This window comes from Pholcus phalangioides, unplaced genomic scaffold (assembly GCF_987345545.1).
Source record: "Pholcus phalangioides strain wild (caught in Gottingen) unplaced genomic scaffold, Ppha-v1.0 ptg000011l_1, whole genome shotgun sequence".
Classification (NCBI taxonomy): domain Eukaryota; kingdom Metazoa; phylum Arthropoda; class Arachnida; order Araneae; family Pholcidae; genus Pholcus; species Pholcus phalangioides.
The window spans coordinates 9,280,585-9,305,335 of record NW_028301604.1 but is presented as its reverse complement, the minus strand read 5'-3'; the positions used below and the strand labels follow the sequence as shown (position 1 = coordinate 9,305,335).

Here is a 24,751-nt window from a genome sequence, read left to right as displayed (position 1 = left end):
ACCAGACTTTAGTGGAGCACCGTGCTCTTCACAGATGAGTCAAGATTCAGTCTGGATACTGATTCATGATGTACCCTCATCTGGGAAGACCTGGGATCCAATACCATCCCTCTCACATCAAGGAAATGGACCACTACTGTGGTAAAGGTGTCATGGTCTGGACAAGCATCATGTTGGATGACCGCACACCCCTCCATGTGTTTGGCAGAGGGTCTCTGACTGCTAGGAGGTATAGAGAGGAGATCTTAGAGCCCTATGTTCAACTTTACAGGGGCAGAGTTGGCCTTCAATTGCTCTTCATGGACGACAATGCTCATCCACATCGGGCTCACCTGATCAACAATTATCTGTCTCTATAGAATATGTCTGAGGTGCTATTCGGAGGGCAATTGCATCTCGCTAACCGCTTTTGAGAACCTGAAAAATGCATTGCTGCTGGAGTGAGACCGATTGCCTCAGAGACTCCTCCACTGCCTCTTGTGTCCAGTATGTCATTGCGCTGTGCGACCTTTCTGACTGTAAGAGGGGACCATACCCCATATTAGACTCATTTTCAGTTTGATCTCATGACATAGATTTTGGACATTCCTGCAATGATGAGCTTTACTGACAATCATGCGTGCGTGTTATGACTTTTGTATGGTAAATCTCTTTCTCTGTTATAACTGTGTATTCATATCAAATTTCACTGTATCTGTCCATTAGTTTTTCAGAAATTAAATATAATGTGTTAATCCTCTTAATTTTACACTTGAGTGTATTGATACACTGTCAATTGACTGCTTCAATATGGAACACCAGTATCGATTGGTGAGAAACAACTCCAGGTTGTAGTTTCGCAAAGAGTTTCTCTTGAATAGGGTTGTCAATAAATGGAATAGTTGACCTCCGGGGGTTGTGAAGTTGTGAATGCTAACACAATCGATACGTTTAAAAAGAAGTATGATAGACATAGTAGGATAAATTTAGAAGCTATCCATACTTACTTAAGATGACCATAATTTTTTTTATGGGCCATTGCATTATGTATTATTAGATTTTTTTGGTGATTTAGTATAAAAAAACCTTATATATACCTTTATATATAGACATTTTATATTGGATATTTTGGTTATTCTGACATCCACATATTTATGGGAAATTTTTTTCAGCCACTTCATTGCGCAATTTGCCTGTTGTGGCACTTGTATTTGTATTTCAGAACCCATGTCTTCAATACTTCTTCATCCCAGAACTGAGTAGATTTCGGCATGGCTTGACTCACAGAAACACTCAAATTTCATGTAGCAACAATGAGAAATGTCCCTTTGTGACATAAATCTACATGGCATATTGAAATATACACAAATCTGATTCTGTGCCTATACTTTTGAGGCATGAAAATTTTTTTTTCTTTAAAGTGTTTATTTTCTATAAAACCTTCACCTTATGTGTTCTAGATTTCTCATCCTGAGTAAAATTAATGAGCTGTTTTTAATTTCATCAAAGAATATATATCTTTTGCTGTACTGTACAAGCATTCTTGAAACCATTTTTAGTTCGCTACTCAATTAAACTACAAATTTTGCCATTTTTGTGAGCACAATAAACATGTAAATATATGTTGTTATTAACAATGAAGAAACTGAAAACCTAACCAAACAATGTTATCCAGAAAGGAAGTCTATGAATTTCAAATGTAACATTTGTTTTTCTGCTTCATAGTATCTGCATCTCACCTACATTTTTTTCCTATTAATAATCTTTATTTGAGCTACTAAGATATCAAAAGTCAGTCTCATGTTCAGTCTGTTGTTGAAGTTTTATTATAACTTTATTTCTCATAATCATGGGTAAGAAGAATTTTTTTTCTTCCAACTCCAAAACACTTGTTTCGAGAATTTTTTTAAATGGTGAGTTATTTAGCTATGTTTGTATAACAGGGCTTAAAAAATCGGGGGGAAAAATTAGGCACAGGCAAAATTTTTTAGTAGCTGGCCATATTTTTGTTCGACTTTTCTTGTACCCGTTCCATATACATAAAATATGATTGCATAATTTCCAAAAAAAATTGTGTTGTCTTCAGATATAGATTTTGTAATCAGACAGAAAATTTTATGTGTCAATACCAATTTTTAAGTCAAGGTGACCTGGCACCTGCTGTTTGTCAATCCGTGTTGTATAATATTGATAATATTTTATGAATTATGTTGTTACATGAATATTCTTTTGACAAATAGCAATATATCCTTGCAGATTTCATTATATTTCATAATATAATAATTATTATTATTATATTCATTATTATTATATTATTCATTTCTTTCATAATATGAAAGAAATGAATACTGTAGTTTTATGTGAATGATTGTCAAATTATATTATTGTGATAATATAATGGTAATTCTATTTTATACTAATGTGTGTGTTTTCTGTTTCTTTTTTCAGAATTTTATTAGCTGTACTGGTGAAAAACTTAGATATGTCTGATTTGTGCATGACCCTTGCTGGAAACTATAATGCTATTGAAGAAGCTTCTATACCAAAAAAATTAAAACTTGCTCTGCATTTCATTCACCAAGCAAAATGCACGCTTATTAAAGTAAGTCTTTTAATTTTGGGTACTAAATACAGGGGTCTGTCCAGCCGGAATTTGGGTCCGGAAAACGGACCCTTCACAAAATTCCGAGGCTAAGAAACGGACCCGTCACAAAATTCCGGGGCTAAAAAACGGACCCTTCACAAAATTCCGGGGCTAAAAAAAGGATGTTTCACAAAATTTGGAGGATAATAAACGGATCCATCACAAAATTCCAGAAAACGAACCCTTCATGAAAATTACGTCGTAAAAAACGAACTTTTGCGACTGCTGTGCGACAAAATTCTTATCAGTTATGACCCTAGTCGTAATAGAAAGCCATTGATCCTTTTTTTTAAGCATGCATTGTTGGCCCAACACCACCACCCCCTCCCCCATAGATGAGTAATCTTATCTATAGAAGTTGTTGGTTGGATACCGGAAAACATGACCTTGAAAAGGCGATCGGAGAAAGAGCGTGACCTTGAGAGGGCTTTCCTTGTTTCTAGTCTTGTTACGACATCCCGCTGGTTGACCACGGATTGACCGCGTCCGATATTTTATCGCACAACCTATGCCATTATACAAACGCTTTAGCCCTGCACTTCTCCTCAAATGGTCTTTGAATCACAACCTCTTGTTAGTCGTAAAATCGGTGTAGTTGATGCTTATTGCAGAATTGGATTTTTTGTGCACGTTTTTTTTCCTGTATTGCGCTTCCATTTTTGAAAATTTAATATGAAGCGTGGTCGACCACCAACAGGTGGAAATTCAAGGAATAGTGATTACTACATTAAAAAAATACGGCCAACTTACGTTCGGGGATGCAGCTCCATAACATCGTTTTTTAAACGAGGATCTGAAAACGTCACCAAAAAGACGTCAGATACAGATAATTCCAATTGTGCTAACCCGGAAAAAATTACTGAAACATTGTTTCCTTCATCGGTTTCGAACCACGCTGTCAAAACCTTGGAAACGGCGCGATACATTACCGATTTATCGGAGGCGCCTAAAGACATTACCGATTTATCAGAAGCGCTGAAAGACATTTCGGATTCTTCGAAAGACATTGCCGATTCGTCGGAAGCGGTGGAAGGCATTGCTGATTTATCGGAAGCACTGAAAGATGCTACGAATTCGTCGGTAGAGCCGGATTTAAAGAAAATTTCATCTACAGAAGCTAGAAAAATGGGTCCAAAAGTACCGAATTTGTTGAACATCGCACGTTTTGAGAAGCTTCACAGTTGGCTATGTTACAGCATTTCTGCATCTGGCTTTCTTTGCAAAATATGTTCTACATTTTTTGATAAGGGACCCTGGATTGACCAAGGGGTGCAATTTGGTGATCACCCAACACGATGTGTCAACAAGCATATATATAGCCAGAAACACAAACAAGCTGTGAGTGCATCAAAAACTAGGAAAATGATAATAAAAATGAAATGAAATAGGAAAATGAGGTTGCTGTTTAATTAGTATTACTTTCACTGCTATTTTGAACGTTTTCACAAAAATAAGGTACATTTTCACAAAAATAAGGTACATTTTCACAAAAACAGGACCCTGTGCAAAAAGTCTGGACAGACCCCTGAAATAAAGTATATATATATATGAGGGTCAATCAAATGAAATTCATTTGAGTGAATGGATAAAAAAATTTATATCTAATGGTATGGAATAATTAAGCAAAGCTGTGGCAGAGTTTTCCCAGCACTTGGCATTAAAATGGTTGTACTGATTATTTGAGCCAATCGATATGCGTGGTCTCACAACAGGATGAAGTGAAAGAATAGTTGTTGTATGTTTATGATTAAGTGTCGACGGATGCTTCGTGTATTGTTTCTGCTTCTGTAAAATAATTAATGTTTTTGTGACTGTTAATATTTCAGCGTTCGAAATCATTGGTAGTACGTGACCACTGACTAAATAATCAAACCACTGAAAAAAATTGTAGTTCAGTAGCAGAAAATCGCCTACCCCTGAAATATATTCATCGCGAAAGAATCTCCTATGGGAGAATCACCAATTATCAGTCATTTTATGTTGCTTCAGCCATTTAAATGATGAATGTTTATTGCTGTAAAAAATATTTAGAAAACAGCATCTGCCAAAATTAAAAAATTTATGAACGAAACTGATTTTAATATGTTGCATATATACAAAAAGTATGTGTAGTAAGTGGTGCCTCTTAGCATCCATTCGATGAATCTATATTTCTTTGACATTTGCATGTCATCCTAATCCTTTATGCTCTCATAAAATAAATAACTTTTCATTCTTTTAATTCACACTGAATTTTTAAAATGAATCTTCTGCTGAAATGTTTCAGTGTTCAGAGTTTCCTGTTCTCCACATTTCAGATAGCCTTTCTAATATGGACCACTATTTTGATTTTTGTGTGCACCGGCATACATGGCGGGAAGGGGGGAGACCTACCTGAGCCATAGTTTTTTTATAAAGTAAAAAATGTGAGAAAATCGTCACACCATCTGAGAAAATCCTGCGTACTCTACTGTTTTTGTCTTTCAACTTTTGCAATTTGATTGAAACACAAAATTGCTTTTTACTGTTGTTTTACTGAATTTCTGTCTTAAAAACAACATTGCACTAGAATATCATTTTAAGCTGGGAATATTGGTTGATTCTTAATCGTTTGGTATCCATCTAATTAATTTCAATCTTTTCTGTTTGACAAAAGTTTGGTTGGTTCTTTCCCCTCTATTACAGAGAGGTACATAGACAGCCCATTCCAGTTGGTTTTTTTTTTTTTTTTTTGTCTGTCTAGGGAGCTTTGACACCTGAAAATACCTTAATTTTGGCTGAATATGTTAATAAATGCACATCTATTTTAATTTTTTAATCTATTTTGTTTTACTTAAATGTTTTAGTCAATGTTGTCATTTGAATCTTTGTAAACTATTCAATAGGGTCGGGCAGGGTAATTGGAAACAGTTTTCGGTTAGTTCAAACATAACAAGTAACTAATCTGCTGGAAATCAAAATTTTCTTCTTTTTAAGGATTAAACTTATTCTGCACTTGTTTAGAAATTTCTACTATTAGGTGACCAAAGTTAGTAAGTTGATTTAAAGCTACCTAAGCCTGTTTTCAATTACCCCTGCTTTTTCCAATTACCCCAAAATTTTTTGGTAATTCAAAACAAGCACTTCAGGGTCTCTAGCAGTTTTTCTACAATTCTGTTGGTGTTCAGGCCAACTTTAGATGGCGTCGCATAAATTCACTATACCAGTGATCCCCTAGTAGCTCATCACAGAACCTAGTTTTCATAGAATACAATATAAATAATGACATCAATGTGAAATATTGGGATAATTTAATCACAGCTGAAACAAACAGACATTTTTCACGATGTCATGGTGCAAAAAAAAGTAAGTGGTATATGTGTGTGTATATATATAAAGAAAAAATTTACAAAATGAACATTATGAAAATTTAAAATTTGTCGAAACTAACCAATACCAGCGCTATAGGCAGCTGTAATATGCAGTGTAGTGAAAAACATTGAAAAAAAAAAAAATTTATATAAATATATGAAAAAAGAAAACAAATTATGTGTGAACTGGAAAGCCAAAAAATGAACAATGAAAATATAGAAGAATTCAAAAATGAAAAAAGTTATAACCAATGTCTAGGGCTCTCATCGGGGAGCACCCTGGTTAACACAGAACATTTCTGAGAGCATGTCATGGCATTTACAGCCCAAAAGGATGCTCGATCCCCAGACGTTCTGCTAAATTACTTATGAATTTAAAAATTGAAGCAAAAAGCAGTTTTTTTTGTCAAAATATATGCATTAGCCAAGTGGCAGTCAAAGAATATATAAAAAATATAAAATAGAAAAATAGATGCATAAGAAACAAGTACATAGGGGCTTGTGTTCAAAGTTAACAGTTATAGTTATTGGTGTGAGGAGCAGAGTTGCCAGGTTCTTAAAAATTTTCCAGCCAAAATCCTCTTCAAAAGTAGCCAAGAAGAAGCCCAAAATATTTGAACTTGTGCTACCATCTATGAAGCAACAAAGGAGTTACAGTTTGACGATATTCTAGCCTGCAAAGGTGTGGCTTAAAGCTCTCTTTTCTTGTTATAGTCACTAACTCCCCCCCCCCCCCCCCACTCTTCACTTTTTCGTAAAAAATATGTTTTTTTTTACCGAATAAAGTGATTTTGAAAATTTGCGAAAGTCAGGGCTACACATTCTCTCTCCTGGAAAAACGGCCCAGAGATGGCCTGGAGTCGAGGCCGTCTTAAAAGCATAATGGGCCCCCGGGGAAATTGATTCTGCTCAGCCCTCTATCCAGACTGCAAATGCCTACTTACCAATTCACATGCTTTATCTTGCAAATTTTAACCATATCTCATTTTTTATCCCCCCCCCCCCCCCCCCCGCCGCTCGTCATTCAAGGCCTCCGTGATGGGCCTGGGTTGGCCCATGCATCAAGACGGCACTTCCTCACTGTGCATAGATGCCTATGAAATTTGGTACAATGATTTTTAAAATTAGGCATGGGTCCGAGACCAGATTTTTCACGGTCTAGTAAACAAAAAATTTAAGAACTCTTCTGGGTTCCTGGCAGGGCCGTTTTAAGAGAATCATGAGCCCCGAGAGCTAAGTGATTTTTCTGATTCTTTACATGAAAAATCCCCGAAAAATACAACTACCTCTTGTTTTTTTGAGGCCCCTCTTCTCTTGAGGCCCCCGGACTATACACGGGTGGGCCCATGCATTCAGACAGAACTGGTTCCTGGGCTTGAGTCCTGCGAGCTCCACGCTTGTGGAGGCTACGGTTTCTTTCACAGGCTTCTGTGGTCTAGATACTCTGTTTCCCAACCGTTGGGCCGGAGCAATACCTTCTATAGCAGAAGGCCTCCGCGCGAAGCTCGTGATGTCACTGAAGTCTCCCATTTCCCTTATAGTGTTGGATATACTACTTCCCTTATACTACATTCAGGGGTGGGAACTCTGCGCCAATTGCGCCGCACTGCGCCAAAACTAATATCTTGCGCCATCCTGCTCCAATAGCGTATTTTCGCATTTTTCTGCGCCAAATAGCGAATTTTGCTTCAGTATGCCCGGAATTTCGGAAAGGACGCCAAAAAAATTTTGTTCCTGCTAGCCACGAAACGTTTCTTTACGAGAGAGAAGAGCGTGTTTTATTCCACTTTACTTAAACTATCGGCCTCTGATCGGGGTTTCGCGATGGAAAGCTGGCTGAAGATGGCTTGCAATGCCTTTCAGCTTTAAAGTGCAAATTCGAGTGTTTCCGTTTAAAAAAAAAAAGTCGTCACTCGAAGCAGCAGAAATTAATGTAGTCGATTGTCATTGTGTTAAATCCCGATTTTTCGTGAAAAAAATTTTCATTCCGGGAGTAAAAGGCGCATGTCCGCCGAACTACGAATGTTGGTGTAGAAACTTTGCCGAATAATGAGCGTTAAATCGCTTGAAAGGAGCAGTTTATCATGGGGAACTTTATCAAAGGCTTTAGAGAAATCTAGGAAAACCATATCAGTATGCATGTTTTATCAATTGCTCCTGAAAGGTCGTGGATGAAGAATTTGTTGATGTTAGATGATAATATTCATAGTTTACAACTTTGAGATTGTGTTTTCTGGAACAAAAGTTAATGTAGAGGCCCACATTAGTGTAAGCCCCACAATCTTTTTTTTTTAATTTGTATAATTTTTCAATATTACATAACAAGTATTGACTTAGTAATATATTGTGTGTTTGTATGAAGTATACAAACTGCATGCATGAAAAAACTACTACACAATGAGCAAAACAATACATAGGAACCCAAAATTATGATGTTTCAAGTTTCTGAGTGCAGGAGGGAAATTACTAAACTTGTTTAGGGCCTCAAATAAGTCACATCTTCAACAGTGAAAAATGTGATGAGAGAGATAAGAAAATTTTAATCAAGAAATTGCCTACCATATAATTTTAGGTTTTTTAACATTTTGTTCTATCACTTGCATCTCACAGAAGGTTTTTTCATGTGTGAAGTCTATGTGCAAGTTTTATTTGTTTGTATGACAACAACAATAATCCAGCATATTGCCTTATGGTAATTTATGGTTGGTTACCGAGTGAGTGGTCGTGGAATGATCCATAAAGTGGACATGAAAATTTGCAAAAAAGATATAAGTCACGATATGGGATTAATATGGTTTATTTCTTTTTAGAATGTCTGGAATATCATATAAATTTTAATCCTTTTTTTAAAAACTCTATTTAGGCAAGGCAAGATCGAGGAATTTCATACAAAGAAGTATGCAGTCCTGCTCTTGAACGCTGTAAATTCCTATTTTATGAGATGCAATCTTCAAGAAATAAACAGATGGAAGTATTTTGGAACATAAAATTTTCAGGAACCAATTCCAAATGGCAAAGTATTGCAAAAAAATTGATTTGGAGCAGACGTGTATCAAGGGGTAAGGTTTAAAATTTTGAGATTGAACATCTTTCATCTACAGTACACTCTTGTTAATTCTGCATATATCAGACTAGTGTATGCTGGATTACTGGAAGTTAATTGATAAAGCCCATTTAAATGATATAACCTTCTGTGCACAGGCATGCAGTGACATGTTTTCCTTTTCTATGTTCGGAAAAACCTTGTCTAAAATTGTTGGAATACTGGATGGGCTGAACTAGCACATGGCTGGATTATTGAGAGTTTACTGTATTTCTTTTTACAATCTATTATTATTTAATACATTGTAAGCTTCTTTATGAAATAAAGGGAGAGAAAACTATTTAGCTATATTGTTATGCCATACAAAATATTTTAAGATAGAACTAAAAATTTTCATCTGTTATGTGTTCTTGTAACTATCCAAAATTATTTATATTTGTGCAACAATTTTTTGTTGTAATGCCTGAATTCATATCAAATCAGATTGCAAGACTGCAAAATGAAAATAAAGCCATTTCCACAATAATTATTTTTTCCACTATTAACACTGACAATTAAGTTTGCCAGTTCGCTTGTAAATATGAATCATTTTTGCAGTATAAACATTTTATGAATCAAGTTCTTATTACAAGAAAATTTTCTGATCTCACCAACAATCTGCAGTTTTCAATTATATTACTTAACAATTTCAGTCCTCTCTTTGATGACAGAAAATCATAGACTTTTCTCAGGAATTGGTTCGTCTGTTATAGATGCAAATCTACATCATAGATGAAACAACTAAGTTCCCAGAGTGGCTATCCAATGACAGTTTTGGCAAACTATGTAACCTCCAAGTCTAGTGATTTGTCGTAGAGGATCGCCCAATATCCAGACATCCCCAGATGCTCTTGATCACCATCATGACCCGACATCGCGTCAACTTTGAATGTATTTGAAATCAGTAACACAACCGCCATAGGCATAGGACCTTATTATCCTCAACAAGATCGCCCCACTTGATCTGTAATAGAGCTCAAACAAACATTATTTTGAAAAGTTCTAGTGGGTAAAAGTACCTCATCACGATTAATTTGTAATTCACTTCATATTAGTATCAATTAGAATGAGGAGGTGGCAATTTACTTGAAACAAGTATTTATATGCTAAGGAACCAGAATTTTTCACGGCATAATCGGATTACATGTACCTTATGTCTCAGGATAAAAATGTGTTGCAGGTGAAATATTACCAAAATTTACATATTCCAAATTGAAACAATTGGCACTGTAAAATGGCAACAAAATAATTGAGGTGAGTCTGTCACAATCGTCGATCGCACGACAATTGTGATCAACCTCCAAAAGAACAAAAGGTAAATATTTATGCATATATTCTGATGGATAAAATATTTCACTCAGAGCACTGACCAGATTGAATCACAAGTGGACTTTTGTGCCGGGAGTCTAACAATACATTACATTTGAATTCATTTTTAATTTTTCAAAGTGGAGAGTGTTGATAAAACATATTGTTGATGATAGATCATAACACAATTTTTGAAAAATTTTTATTTCCTTTTTGAATGCCTATTTGACATGAATTTTTTCCATCAAAAAACAATTATAGTTTCAATATTTACAATGTCAATTTATGAGAGAATTTTTATGTTCATAACTTAAAAATGCAAAGAATAATTGTGCCATTAATGCCATTTTCCCCATCAAGATATTTTAACTTCTGAAATTTCACATGCAGAATTCTCATTTTAATCAGAGAATCATATATATATATATATATATACACACACATTTTTACTGTAATTTATTAAGTCTTACATTATTGCCCTTGATTTCAACTCTCAGTTTCTACTGAATTGGCGCCCACACATTGAAACATAAGTGAAGATATCATTTCATTCCCACTGTTTAATTAAACAATCACAGAGCTTTTTTTCATAACGTAGAAGCATCTCTTACTTACTCTCACTTTCTTTTCGGCCATTTTGCATGTAGTGTTCACGTTTTACATAGTTCCCTGGGTTGCTCATAATTTTAAGCAGGGAACCCCTATAAAATATTGAAAATGTAGTACAGTATTCAATGCCTGTTGGCTGTCCCTTGGTCGCAAAAGAGCCAGTGGAGATGAGTAGTACTTTGGCAAGTCCAATTTATTTTTGTGTGTGTGTGTGGTATTTCGATAAGTGGCATATTCCCATAACCTTTTCTTTTATTTTTGTGAAATATTTGATTGTAGATTTCATTTAATCTCAGTGCAAATCACAATTGAATATCTTTTTAAGATGTTTCTTTAATTATGTTTGAATAACTATCTTTAATACATTTCAAAATTCTAAGAAACGAAATTTATATTGCAGCACTACGTTAGTGTATCTTTAGTGTTTAATCGAGTACATGTTTTTAATTTTTATATTTAATATGTTCGTGACACAGCCCATGACAATTGAAAAATATTTACGATCTGCATTTTTTGCAGCTTATATGCTTGTTGCTTTTTTTAGTATTAATCTTGGTACATTGTTGAAGAAATTGTATTGTATAATACAATATTTTAGTACTATCTTAGTATTTTAGAGTAAATAAAAATTTCTTTTTAAATTGTTTTTTCTTTTTAAATTTCTTAAGTCAGCCACCTCGTTGGGCAATTTGCCTGTTGTGGCGTCGTATTTGTATTTGTATTTGTATAAATAATGATGAAACACACCTGAGGAAACATACCAAATTGGAACAAGTATATCAACAATATTATCAAAGGCAAAACTTACATGATTTTCCCACTTGCTGTAAAAGGATCTAATCGAGTGGTTCCCAACCTTTTTTCACTATGCCCCACCAAAGCATCTTGTAAAATCCTGTTGCCCCCTTTAAGAAACGTGCTGAGGAGGATACAGGGCCCTCGCTGCCCTCCTTATCCCAAGATGATCATTAATTAACAAAAAATTAAAAGAGAATACTTTAAATGCAGTTTCAATTGATTTTTGTGAACTTAAAATACCTTTTGAAGGTTGAAAACTCATTCACTATTGGAGAATTTTATTTATTCAGAGATAATTTTTTCATTATGTGTTGATGAATTCCCATTAATTCTGCAATTGTTTTTTCACCAATTCTGATGAATTGCGAAATACTTTTGTTCACCAATTCTGATGAATTGCGAAATACTTTTGTTCACCAATTCTGATGAATTGCGAAATACTTTTGTTCACCAATTCTGATGAATTGTGAAATACTTTTGTTCACCAATTCTGATGAATTGTGAAATACTTTCCTTCAATAATTATAGAATTATTTCCTTCAATAATTATAGAATCATTTCTTTCAATAATTATAGAATCATTTCTTTCAATAATTATAGAATCATTTCTTTCAATAATTATAGAATCATTTCTTTCAATAATTATAGAATCATTTCTTTCAATAATTATAAAATCATTTCTTTCAATAATTATAAAATCATTTCTTTCAATAATTATAAAATCATTTCTTTCAATAATTATAAAATCATTTCTTTCAATAATTATGAAATCATGTCTCATTTAGCCTAAAATTATTTTTTCATTGAGGTTCCCCCCCCCCCCATCATTTCTGTAAATTCTGTAGCTATGTAAGCTTTTTCATTGGCGGGGTCACTGAAAAAAAAAACTTTATAGGGCCCCATGTGGCAAGGGCATAGCGGGGGGACTTAGGGGTCTGGTCCTCCTGCAATGTGAGAAAATGACAAAAAAAGGGGAAACGATGGCCAAATCTATTCTTGTATCACTTTGGTTCCCCCCCCCCCCCCCGAACGAAATTTCTGGCTATGTCCGTGCCACGTGGCATGCAGTCCATGCGTTGAAGACCCCTGGTCTAAAGCTTCCAAAGAACATGGCATCCATGGAAGAGAAAAATAAAAGAATGAAAGGACAGTTGAAGTAAGGACAAAAAAAATAATAAATTAATTATTTGAAATGATAACAAAAACAGCAAATGAAGTATCAAAACACATTATAAAAAACTGAAATGCATAAACATATAAAAAAAATTTGATGAAAAGAAATGTAATAAAACATTCTCTTTATTACCTATTACAAATTAAGAAAATTATCCATTCTCAAATTGCTCCCATTAAGAATAAAATTTTCCCCTCCTAAAAAAATCGAATCCCCCACCCCTTTAAAAATCATTGCTCTTTTGTTGAGCATGGACCCCCACATTGTGAATCACAGATCTCATTCAATGCTGCAACATTTTTTTGGTGTTAATTGATCCAGTATTTGAGAAGTGAGTTCGCTGCAACTGAAAAACATTTTTATTGCACTCACCTAACATATTCCAAAAATACATGGTGTATACAATCTATTTCCTGTTATTCTGGGAGTTGAACAGGTTCCACATTGGCACACTCTGAAGGGATCTAAATGTCATCATCTTTTGGATAAGAAGTTTTTAAAGTTACTTTTTGAACTGAGATTGAGCCAGATAGGATCTTTCTGGAGGTCATCAACCATGCTAAAATCATTAACTTTATGGTCAGTCAGCTAACTGAAAAGCAGAAAAAAGGATTAGAGCTAGATATACATTTTTGTAACAGTTAGGAAGTGACTCCAGTGGACTTCATAGACTCTTCAAGAAATTCATTTCTCATTGTAAGAGCTCTGCCTAACAGAGGGATATACTCAGGCACCTAATCACCAATATCTCGGATAATAATACCCCTCTCAGTCAGACAGGTCGCGCAGTGCGACGGCATACTAGACACAAGGCAGTTGAGGAGTCCCTATGGCAATCCGTACCCACTCCCACAGCAACACATTTTTCAGGTTCTCAAAAGGGGATGGCAAGATGCAATTGCCCTCCCAAGAGCATCTCAGACATGTTCTATAGAGTCAGATAATTGTTGATCAGGGGAGCCCGATGTGGATCTCCCCCCCCCCCTCTTCTATACCTCCTAGCAGTCAGGACCCTCTGCCAAACACATGGAGGGGTATGTGGCCGTTCAACACATGGTTAGGTTTTTGACATGACAAGCGTCAAAAACAGGTTTAAACTGTCAAAAACTGGTTTAAACTTAAATGAATGCTTTTTGATAATGTTTTGAACACAACAGATATATAACATAATGAAAAACTTACTTTTTTGTATATTACAATGTTTTATTTATAAACACTAATTTATTACAATGTTTTATTTATGAACACTAATTTATTACAATGTTTTATTTATAAACACTAATTTATTACAATAATTAAAATAAAATATTAATTATAGTTTGCAATTTTGAATTTTTCAACATAAAAGAGTCCAGAACATATAAAATATGGTTTTGTGGTTCATTTTATCTAAGCTACTAATTACCCGTGTTCTATTTGCTAAGTGGAATAGAGCTGCTTATTCAAAATATGTATGATAGGGGCATCACAGAGTAGGGTTTTAGACTTCAGAAACTATAAGTAAGTATTAAAACAGTAAAAAACTTATTGTCAATGTTGTCAAATAGTTTTTTAACCTGATAGATATGCTAAATAAAAAAACACTTACTTTTATGTAGATTAAAGGGTTTTATATTCAGAATAAATAAATGAATAAAGTACAGCGACATATCTAGACAACAAAGAAATAAGGAATCGGAGTCGCCATCTATGAAAACAATTTTAAACTAAGAATTTAGAATATACGATTTCTACATTGGGGAAAACAATCAGAGATGGATGGATCACGATGTAAGAAGTGTAACGATAAAGTGATAGACGTGAACGAATTTTTCTTGTGTACAGTGTGTAAACAATATATACACCCCGTTTGTGCTGGATACAACGAATCTGCATTTAGAAGGATGGCAAAAGACAAAAGAAGCAAATTCACATGTAAAATCTGTGAAAATGAACAAGATGAAGGAGCCACAGCGGTGAATGATACACAGCAAGACAATTTTCACAGGATAGAAAAAATCATAGGTGATTTCAAACTGGGAGTAAAGGAAACCATCCAACAAGTCTCAGAAAAAATCATACATAAACAAGAAGCAATGGAAAATGAAATGAAGGAGGTTATAAAGTCTATAGAATACAACTCAAAATGCATGGAAGATTTTTCAAAGCAGGTAGAAAACTTGAAAGAAATGGTTCAACAAATAAGTAGAGAAAATCAAGAATTCAAGATGGAAAATAAAAACATGAAAGCAGAAATAGGAAATTTGAAATATCATATGAATGAGTTAGAAACCAAAATGAGACGAAATAACATTGAGATAAATGGAATACCAGAAAGCCCAAATGAGAATATACAAGAAATAATTCAAGCAGTAAAAACACAACTACAAATACCTGAAAAAATTGAATGTGCTCACAGAGTCCCAACAAGAAATGACAATATACCCAAACCAATCATAGTAAGATTCAATAGTGAAACATCAAAAAACATCTGGATTCAAAAGGCTAAGCGACAAAATCCCCTTACAGCAGATAAAATAAACCCGATCTTTCAAGATGTCCGAATATATGTGAACGAACATCTAACCATTGAAAACAAGAAGTTATTTCACCTGGCTAGACAAACGAAAAATAAACTGGATTTCAAGTTCGCGTGGGCGAAAGAAGGGAAAATATTTCTCCGGAGGGATGAAACTTCAAGAGTAATCAGGATAACAAACCAAGAACATTTGCAAAAGTTAGAATCAAGCCACAGTACAAATGATCACAGAGAACATTCTCGAGATGCAGGACCAATGACCTCTGGAGGACATTAGTGAAGCAAAAAAATTTATGAACTGCCCCAGTGAACCAAACTCAACATTGACGTTTCTTACATTGAATATCCAAAGTATAAGAGCAAATTTTGACAGTCTGGTGGTATTTCTTAGAACTTTAAATGAATTAATAGATATCATATGCCTAAGTGAAATATGGATTGAAAGTGAAGAATTATTTAATTACTATATTGACAATCTTGAGGGAATAATAGATTACTATTGCTATATAAACAGTAGAACATACAATAGAGCCGGGGGAGTAATAATGTATATAAATAAAAATATCAAATCAATACAAAAGAAAAATGTTAAATTTTTAACTGCTGGAGAATTATGTATATACCTCCCTGATTATGACATTGATTTATTACTCTTATACCGTTCGCATTCTTTCTCCATCTCACAATTTAATGATGAATTAGAACAAAATTTACAGAAATTGAAGCAAAATACTTTAATAGTGGGTGATATTAATATAAATTTACATGGAGATGATAACGAAACTTCTCAATATCTTAACATAATGGCAATAAATGGACTGGTCCCCCTTCACAAAAATATAACAAGAGAAACAAATAATAATAAAACATGTTTAGACCATGTATTCTATAGATCAAAAATAAATTCAATAGAAAAATTCACAGTGTATAAAACTCAGATAACAGATCACTATCCAGTATTAGGATACATAAACTTTTTACAAAAGAAAATAGAAGAAAATGAAAAAAACAAACATATAAAAATAATAAATTATGATAAATTTGAAAAATTCATTGAAAATATAAATTTCGTTAGTGTCATAGAAGAAAGATGCATACAAAATAAATACAAACGATTCGTGGATATCATACAATCAAACTCTAATTTATGGACGAAACAAGTCGAAATGAAACCCAAAAAAAGTAAAAAAAACTGGATCACAAAAGAAATAATAAATGAAATAAATTATAAGGAAAAATTATACAAAAAATACAAAAAGTACCCAAATATTATGTCATATGAGCAAGACTACAAAGAATACAATAAGGAACTGAAAAAGTATATTAGAAAAATAAAACAGGAATATATCAGAGATACTTTTACAAAATGCGAGAATAACAAAAAAATGCAATGGAAATGTATAAATCAGAATATACTTAATAAAAGTGCAAAGCAAAATATACTCCCTATCTGTGATAACCATAACGTTTTAGCGAAGAAATTTAACGAAGACTTTGTTACAAGAAACTTGGAAGAAATAGAATTAAACACAGTCTGTAATTGTGAAGATGACCAAACAATGACTAATTCTAACAATTCTATGTACTTCTTTGAAATTAACGATTATGATATTGATAAGGTTATGTCAGAATTGAAGACTAATAAAGCAAGTGGAATTGACCAAATAACCCCTAAGATGATGAAAATAATTGCCCATTATCACGTGGATGTAATAAAAAACCTAATTAACTCATCTATAACGGAAGGAGTCTTTTATAGTGATTTAAAGTATGGCATAGTACACCCCATTTATAAATCAGGAGAGACAAATAACTTACTAAACTATAGACCCATATCAATTCTTCCAATATTTTCAAAAGTAATAGAAAAGTGCATAAAAAAACAGCTCGTAGATTTTCTTAATTATCAGCATTATTTAGCTCCTAACCAATATGGGTTTCAGAAAAGTAAGAATACAGAAATGGCCATCTTAGAGCTGTGCAATTATTTAAATACCGGGTTCAACTGCAATAAATTTTCTATAACGATATTTCTGGATTTAAAAAGAGCCTTTGACTACGTAGATTTAGAGATACTCACAGGAAAATTGTCAACAGCTGGTATACGTGGAAACATATTGAGCTGGTTTAAATCATACTATTCTGATAGGAAACAATCAGTTAAAATAGGTGAAGAAATGAGTACATTCATAGAAGTAAAAAAAGGTGTCCCCCAGGGATCTGTGCTTGGCCCGATATTGTTTCTCATTTACATAAATGATATATTCAAACTCAACATAAATGGTAAATTAATCTCATTCGCAGACGATACAGTACTGTATGTTGAAGACACTGAAATTACAAATTTAATAAAAAAAGTTGAAGAGGACCTATAAAAAATCAGTAACTGGCTCAAGAAAAATAAACTAAAACTAAACATACAGAAAACTAAATACATATGCTTAAAAACGAGAAACATAAATAGTTTGGCAAATTTAAGTATAAAAATTCATGATCATTGTCCGTGTCAACATATATTACAATGTAACTGTCAAGAAATTGAAAGAGTACATGAATACAACTACCTAGGAATAATAATACAAGATGATTTAAAATGGAAATTACAGTGTGAAAAAATAATAAAAAAATTAAGAATATATGCAGCAATTCTTTATAGACTAAGAGACACAATAGACAATAACTTTCTAAAAGATTTATTTTATGCTTGGATATATTCAACAGTAACATATGGAATCACTGCTTGGGGAGGTGCATATCAAATAGATATACAAAAACTAGATAATATATATAACAAGATAAGATCCCAAATAACAAGCACCACAATAAACACCAACAAAACAGAATGCCATAAGCTAACTATAAGACAAAACTATGTTTATAGACTAATAAAATTTTCATTCTTAAACAATAATTGGTTAGAAATGAAACAAAATAGAATGTCATCTAGATTAAATAACATATATAAAGTGCCAAAAACAAATAAAACGTTATTTCAAAAGAGTTATAGATACACCACTCCAAAAATAATGAATCTATACCATACAATCAATTATACAAATAATTACATAAGATCTAATAACAATATATTCACGTTTTCTATGAATACCAGTCTAGAATCTATATTACAACAATAATACAACCACATGATACAATCCATCTGTATGTAAAATTTCTTTGTAACATAAATACAAAAAAAACTGTATATTGAACAATTATAAACCGACCTAAACCATAATAGGCTGTTGCTAAGAAAAATAATCTACGGAGAAACCCTGTAGACCTACTGGAAGGACAGGCATGTCCCTTGAGGTCAAAAGTGTATGTTGAATGTGTTTCTGTATATGCTTGTATATATGTTTGTATGTTATTTAAAAAAAAAAAAAAAAATTATAATTACTGAGAATCTATTTTGATATTTTAAATTTTCTGATCTGCCCAAAATTTTATTACATGTAAAAATTCTCACACAGAATCTGTTAATACACTAATTAAACTCATTTATTTTCATCTAAAAATTTCTCAGAGCTCTGGTGTATAAATTCACAGAGTTTTAAAGAGTATTTTCAACCAAAGCAGAGCCAACAGGACTTGATACCCAAAGCATTTGTTTTGCACACTTAAAATCAAATACAGCTTCAATTAGAAAACCATTGCATTATAAACGCTAGTAAATATACCATATCATAGTGCAGAAGTGAGAATAACTAAGTTTGACTAAGGATAAGTTACAGGAGTTTCTTAAGCTTCATGTACAAGCTAGCGTTGCCAAATTAAATGACATTTTAGTTCTACAATTTAGTATTTTGATCACTAGATATATTTCAATGTTATGCACAATAAGAGTATCTCAGTGATTATCCAGATAATTTAATAATAACAGAAATCAACATTACATACATGATGTAATAAACGGTTTTAAACATTTATCTGTTGTAAAAAGAGTAAATCAGATGGTTTATATCAATGCACATATATAAGCAGTTCAAGAAATTTTGGGGAAGTTCAAGAATCATCTTAAATCAGAGAATGACTCTCTCTCTCTCTCTCAAATCATTCCATAGTTTTCCCTTCGGTGTTTATGCTATGCTTTATTCAAATTGTATATTTTATAAGAAAAAAAACATATTTTGTCCAAAATAATTCTGTAGAGTAGAAAATTATTTTAGAATCGTATTAAATATGTATTATTTGTATCACATGGTCACTTTAAACATTACATGCAATTAACGTGTGTATTACCAATGGGAATTTTTATATCGAAAAGCAGTATTTGAGGTTTTTCACAGGAAGGTCAATTTGACAAAGGTTTTTGGCAGAGGGTTATTGACGTGACAGTTTAAACAGTCAAAAACTGCCATGTGTCAAAAACCTGCCAACCCTGGTTCAACATGATGCCTGCCCAGACCACTGGTGTAGGAAGGCGGGTGTAGTGGGTGCGGCCGACACTGGGTACCAGCTCTGGGGGGGGGGGGGTGACAAAAAATGCCAGTTTTGTATTAATGCACCTTTTTGTTACATAAAATAACATGTCAAATAATTTATGGGCCTTTAAAATCGCTAATTGCAGCAAATTGTGGGTGAATGATGTGATGCTGTAATGATTTAGTATTATTGTGTGGTGGAGGGGGTGTTCTGTCTCGTTTCTTTTCAACTGGGCTGGTGCTCAACTAAAAAAACAGCCGGTCCCGGTGATTAAACGTCTCATCCCTTGGAAAAATATCATTCCCCCCCCCCCCCAAGTCGTTCTGTGCAACAAGATGATATTTTTACCTGAACATCATAATAATATGGTCGGTGCAGAAACGATTTAGACAGTGGGTTGGGTAGGTATTGTTCGGTCTAGAACCGACCATAAAATAAACAAGTATGTCTATATCAATACACGTTAGGGGGCCATTCAAGTATTATGCCAGCATCGATGGGGGGTTCCTGATTTGCTGACTTTTGATGAGAAGGGAGAGAGGGGTTGGATTATGCTTACGTCATCAACCATTCTTCATGAAAATATAAATGAGTTTTAATTGCATCATACTCTGTGTAGCAAAAACGAGAAAAACTTTTCGCTAGTTTATGGGCACCTGAACTAATATTCTCCCTATTGAGAAGTCCCCCACAGAATCACTTTAGTAGTCTTTAAATGTTTTGCGAATCCAAGTGATCTGGAAATGAGTCTGGGCCGCTTAAGTGCTCTGTGTGTCATGCATCACTCAAGTGATCCATAATTATGCCACATATCACTTAAGTAATCTGGGAGTGGGCCGCGGCTAACTTGAGTGATGTAGAACTGCACTGGGTGCCGCTTAAGTGCTCTAAATCTGTGCCACATGTCACTCAAAGGATCTCTAAATGTGTCATGGATAACTTAGGGGAGAGCTGGGTTATGCCGAACAGCATGGAATTCCGAACACCGTTGTTCTTGGTCATTGTTTGATTCTAAAGGGGTCTGATTAGTGTTCCAGCCTGACTGCATCCACCATAAACTCATTCAGCAGGCCATGTCTTTCTAGTTGTATTATTGTGTGTGGTGTGTAAAAAACATTTTTTTCATAACTTTTGTTAGTAAATTGGTGTTAATTTGTATAAAAGATAAGTAAAATATGTTCGTGTTTAGAGTAGTGAGCTTGGTATCATTAGATTCTATGTTTCTTTAGCTATTTATTAAGTGGGAAGAACGTTTGGTTGCTCTGTAAATTGTGAGATTAGATTGAGAAATTGCCACGAGGTGTCGTTTGGGGCAATTCCGAACAGTATAAGCTCTTGCAAAAAAAAATTTCTATGAAAACGTTAACTATAAAGTCAAATGTTATGTGGTTTCTTAGTGGGGTGCAAAAATAGGTGCACTAAACAGGGTGCAACATACGTATTCATTGCATTAAGGGTTTTTGTATGCATCGCTGCAAGTGACCAGTTGAAGACACATTGATAATGAACAAATAATTTACTAGGTTTTCTAACAACAAAGAATTCTAAACTGAAAAGTTAATCACCTTTTTTCACGAATCTGGGCATTCTAAGGGGGTTGGGGTAAGTCCACATACAATCAATCCTCTTGACAAGTAGTTACGAGTCCGTAGTGTCCGTTTGACAGAGATGAGCGATCGGCAACGATGAGTTAGTGGGGTCCAGTCTGTGAAGATGGGTAGTCAGCAACAGGTCTTTCGGGTCCGTTCAATAACGATGAATTCGTAGATTAGCAATGAGCAGTCAATGGCAACGAGTGATCAGCGGCAAGTCTGTAGGTCTGGTCGGCGGCGATGAGGTCGTAGGGTCCGATAGCCGGCGATAAACGATCGGTACCAAGATTGTAGAATCTTTTCGGCAGAGAAGAACAATCGACAACGACTCTGTAGGGTCCTGGTCAACGAAGGTGAGCAATCAACGACGAGTCCATAGGTTCCAGTCGGTGGCAATGAATGATTGGTGGTGACGAATCTGTAGGTTCCAGTCAATGGCCATAAACGATCGGCAACCACGAGTCCATAAGTTCCAGTCGGTGGAAATGGATGCTTAGGCTCCCAATATTGGATTTAGTCCATCTGATGATGATGATGAAGCAAGAGCATTCAAGAATGGTAGGTTAGTCCAGCCTGGCAGATCGAGAAGAGTATCTGACAACTTGGCATAAGCAACTTCTGGTGGAGGTGATCCTCAGTGAAGTTCAATCCATTATTTTTCAGACCTCAGCAATAACTTGGCAGATCGCTTCTAAAGATGGAGAACTCTTAGGACACCAGCAGTGCTAACACGCAAACAAATTACAAATGCAGCCCAGTAAGAAGGAACTGCGCATTCTTATACGAGTTAAAGTGCTCCAAGTGCCATCTAGGCTTATTTGCATACTAGGAAAAATTTCCCTCTCTGCACTAGTGCAGTGGCGTAGCCAAAAAACATGTACGTCTATGTGACGAAGATGACGTCACTCCTTGGGAGACGTGCAATCTAGGATCATTGTGGGTTCTCGGATCGAAGATCGTTACTAGGGTATCTACCTATAGTAAATGTTTTCATGAACTATAGCAAATAATTGAGTAACTAGAGAGTTCTCTTTTCCCCTTAAATGTTTGGCATAACCCTGCTCTCACCTAAGTGTTCTGTAACTGTGTCACAGGTGAATTAGGTGATCTGTGACTGTACCATGTGCCTACTTGAGTGATCTAAAAATGTGCCACGGGCCACTCAAATGCTCTGATATTGTGCCACAGGTCACTTAAGCTATCTATAAATGTGTCACTTACTTTATTTTTGCAAAATTAGGTTTCAGGGGCGCAGGCCACATCAGATAACCCCCAGGGTCACATTCGGTTTGCGGACCAAGGGTTTATAATACATATATGGCTTAGAGCAGGGGTTCTTACACTTTTTCCACCTGCTGTGCCCCCTTTCCCGAATAAATGCTTATCTGTGAGCTCTGCAGGCTCCCCAGAGCTGTTTAACAAAGAATCTCTGAAAAACCTTTGTCAGGGTCACTGCTCTGTGATGCACAGTTTTAGAACTGCTGGTTTAGAGGGTGGGTTGCAATGAATTTCTAAAAAAGAAATTTTTAGTTGTTAAAATAATAGCATTGAAATAAATAGAAATTGATTATAATAACATATAAAGATATTTTCTTCTGAAAATTTAATTAAAAAAAAATATTTCTTGCATCAAAAAAATAAATTTTGATCGTTGGGGGGAGACCACGAGCCCCATGCTCCCTCTCCCCCACATATGTCCTCTCCCCCCATCCCGTTCGAGGAGTCTGCATTCACTTATAATCTGGTATTTATAATTTTTACATGCCCCCAAGATTGTCGGACAATAGATTCATTCAGCCCTGGTTTCCTTCCCAAACACTAGCATAAAGTTACCTAATATATATATTGCGTCAAAACATCACTGCAGGAGACGCTGAGGTTCATGAATTTATACCTCAAATCACACCTTCAACATTGAATTCATCAATTCTCATTACAGTGTGCAGAATGCATTCTTAAATAAACTTATTGAGCGGAAAAAATTCTTAAACGAAGGATGTCTTGACATAGGGAAAAACACCGGGATTCTGAAAATAAGACTATTTAATGGAAAAATGCCTTAAGCAAGGATTTCGTAAGTTGTATGTTGATAGAGACATCTTAACCGGAGTGCCGGATTGAAACTAGGGTGGAGCAAGCGAGTCTTATTCGTCGGGGGCAGAATTCATCCTGCAAGTGCCCCTTACACACTGTCGCACGGAAATAATGTAGGCTCGCTCGGCTGACCAAGTATCTTGAGGTGGCCCGGGAGCGTAGTTTCAATCTCTACTTTCTTAGTAACACAGGAAGCATTAGCATGCCGGTGATTGGTTACTGCGAGCAAAAAAGTTACCAAAATGTCACCAGAGGCTGAGTTTTGAGCGAAACTGAATTTCAAAGTTCATTAACAAAAAATGAAATCATTTTTTATTGAATCAGTAAATGATAGCTCGCTTTGGGGGCCATTATTATTGTCTTCTCAATGCACGTGAACAGCATTTGATTAAATCAGAAACAAAAATGGAAACATTTTTTAGGAATTCATCTGCAAGCACCCCTTACACACTGTGGCACCAAAATGCGTGCTCACTCGGCTGACCAAGTATATTGAGGTGGCCCAGGGCCCTGGATGAAACAAAGGCCGTCTAAATTATTGAGGACTTATTCACAATTAAGATAGATTCGGAATGTTTTTCTTAAATTCAGGAAATTATTTCTTTCATTAGTTCAAACATTTTTTCAGTTCTGAAATTATTTCTTCAAATAAATCTTTACATTTTAATAATTTCTGTTTAGTGTGCTCATGTATTTTTATGCGGATTTAATTTTTCAGCACTTCTGTATATTCTGTAATTATTTATGACTTTTTCTGGATGCAAACTTTCTCTCTCTTGAAAACTAGTACAGTGAAACCTCACTACAATGATACCCGATATAACAATAAATCCCTCTACAACAATATTTTTTCCTGGTCGTTAGAGTATCGTGCTATCAAGGTTTCACTGTATATAAAATCGGGTATCGGGTTGGAGAAGGACGGGGCAGGCACTCAAACTCGTCAAAACTATAAGCATAAAGAGTTTTGATAGGCTGGGAGCAGGGCTATAACTAAATACTTGGTCAGCTGGGCCAAGCTTGCCTTTTGGCACCCCTTTATAATGTTCAAGGAGGTGTTAGAGTGTGAAATTAGAGAGCCTCCTCTTGTCAAGCGCACCTGACTGCTTGCTTCGCCCTAGTTGCGGCCCTGGCTGGTGGGGCATAAATACCACAGTAATGTCAGCACATACTCATATTGGATCGGTCAATGCTCCTAACTG

At 34.8% G+C, this 24,751-nt stretch overlaps 1 protein-coding gene across 1 annotated transcript in view; it reads left to right on the top strand.

Moving 5' to 3' along the window:
• HERC2 (E3 ubiquitin-protein ligase HERC2) overlaps positions 1-24,751 on the top strand; it is a 645,607-nt gene that overhangs the window by 201,852 nt on the left and 419,004 nt on the right. Inside the window, exons 28-29 of the mRNA XM_089238586.1 lie at positions 2,428-2,581; positions 8,816-9,011. Of these exons, the coding sequence (XP_089094712.1) occupies positions 2,428-2,581; positions 8,816-9,011 (350 nt within the window). The remainder of the gene's footprint in view (positions 1-2,427; positions 2,582-8,815; positions 9,012-24,751) is intronic.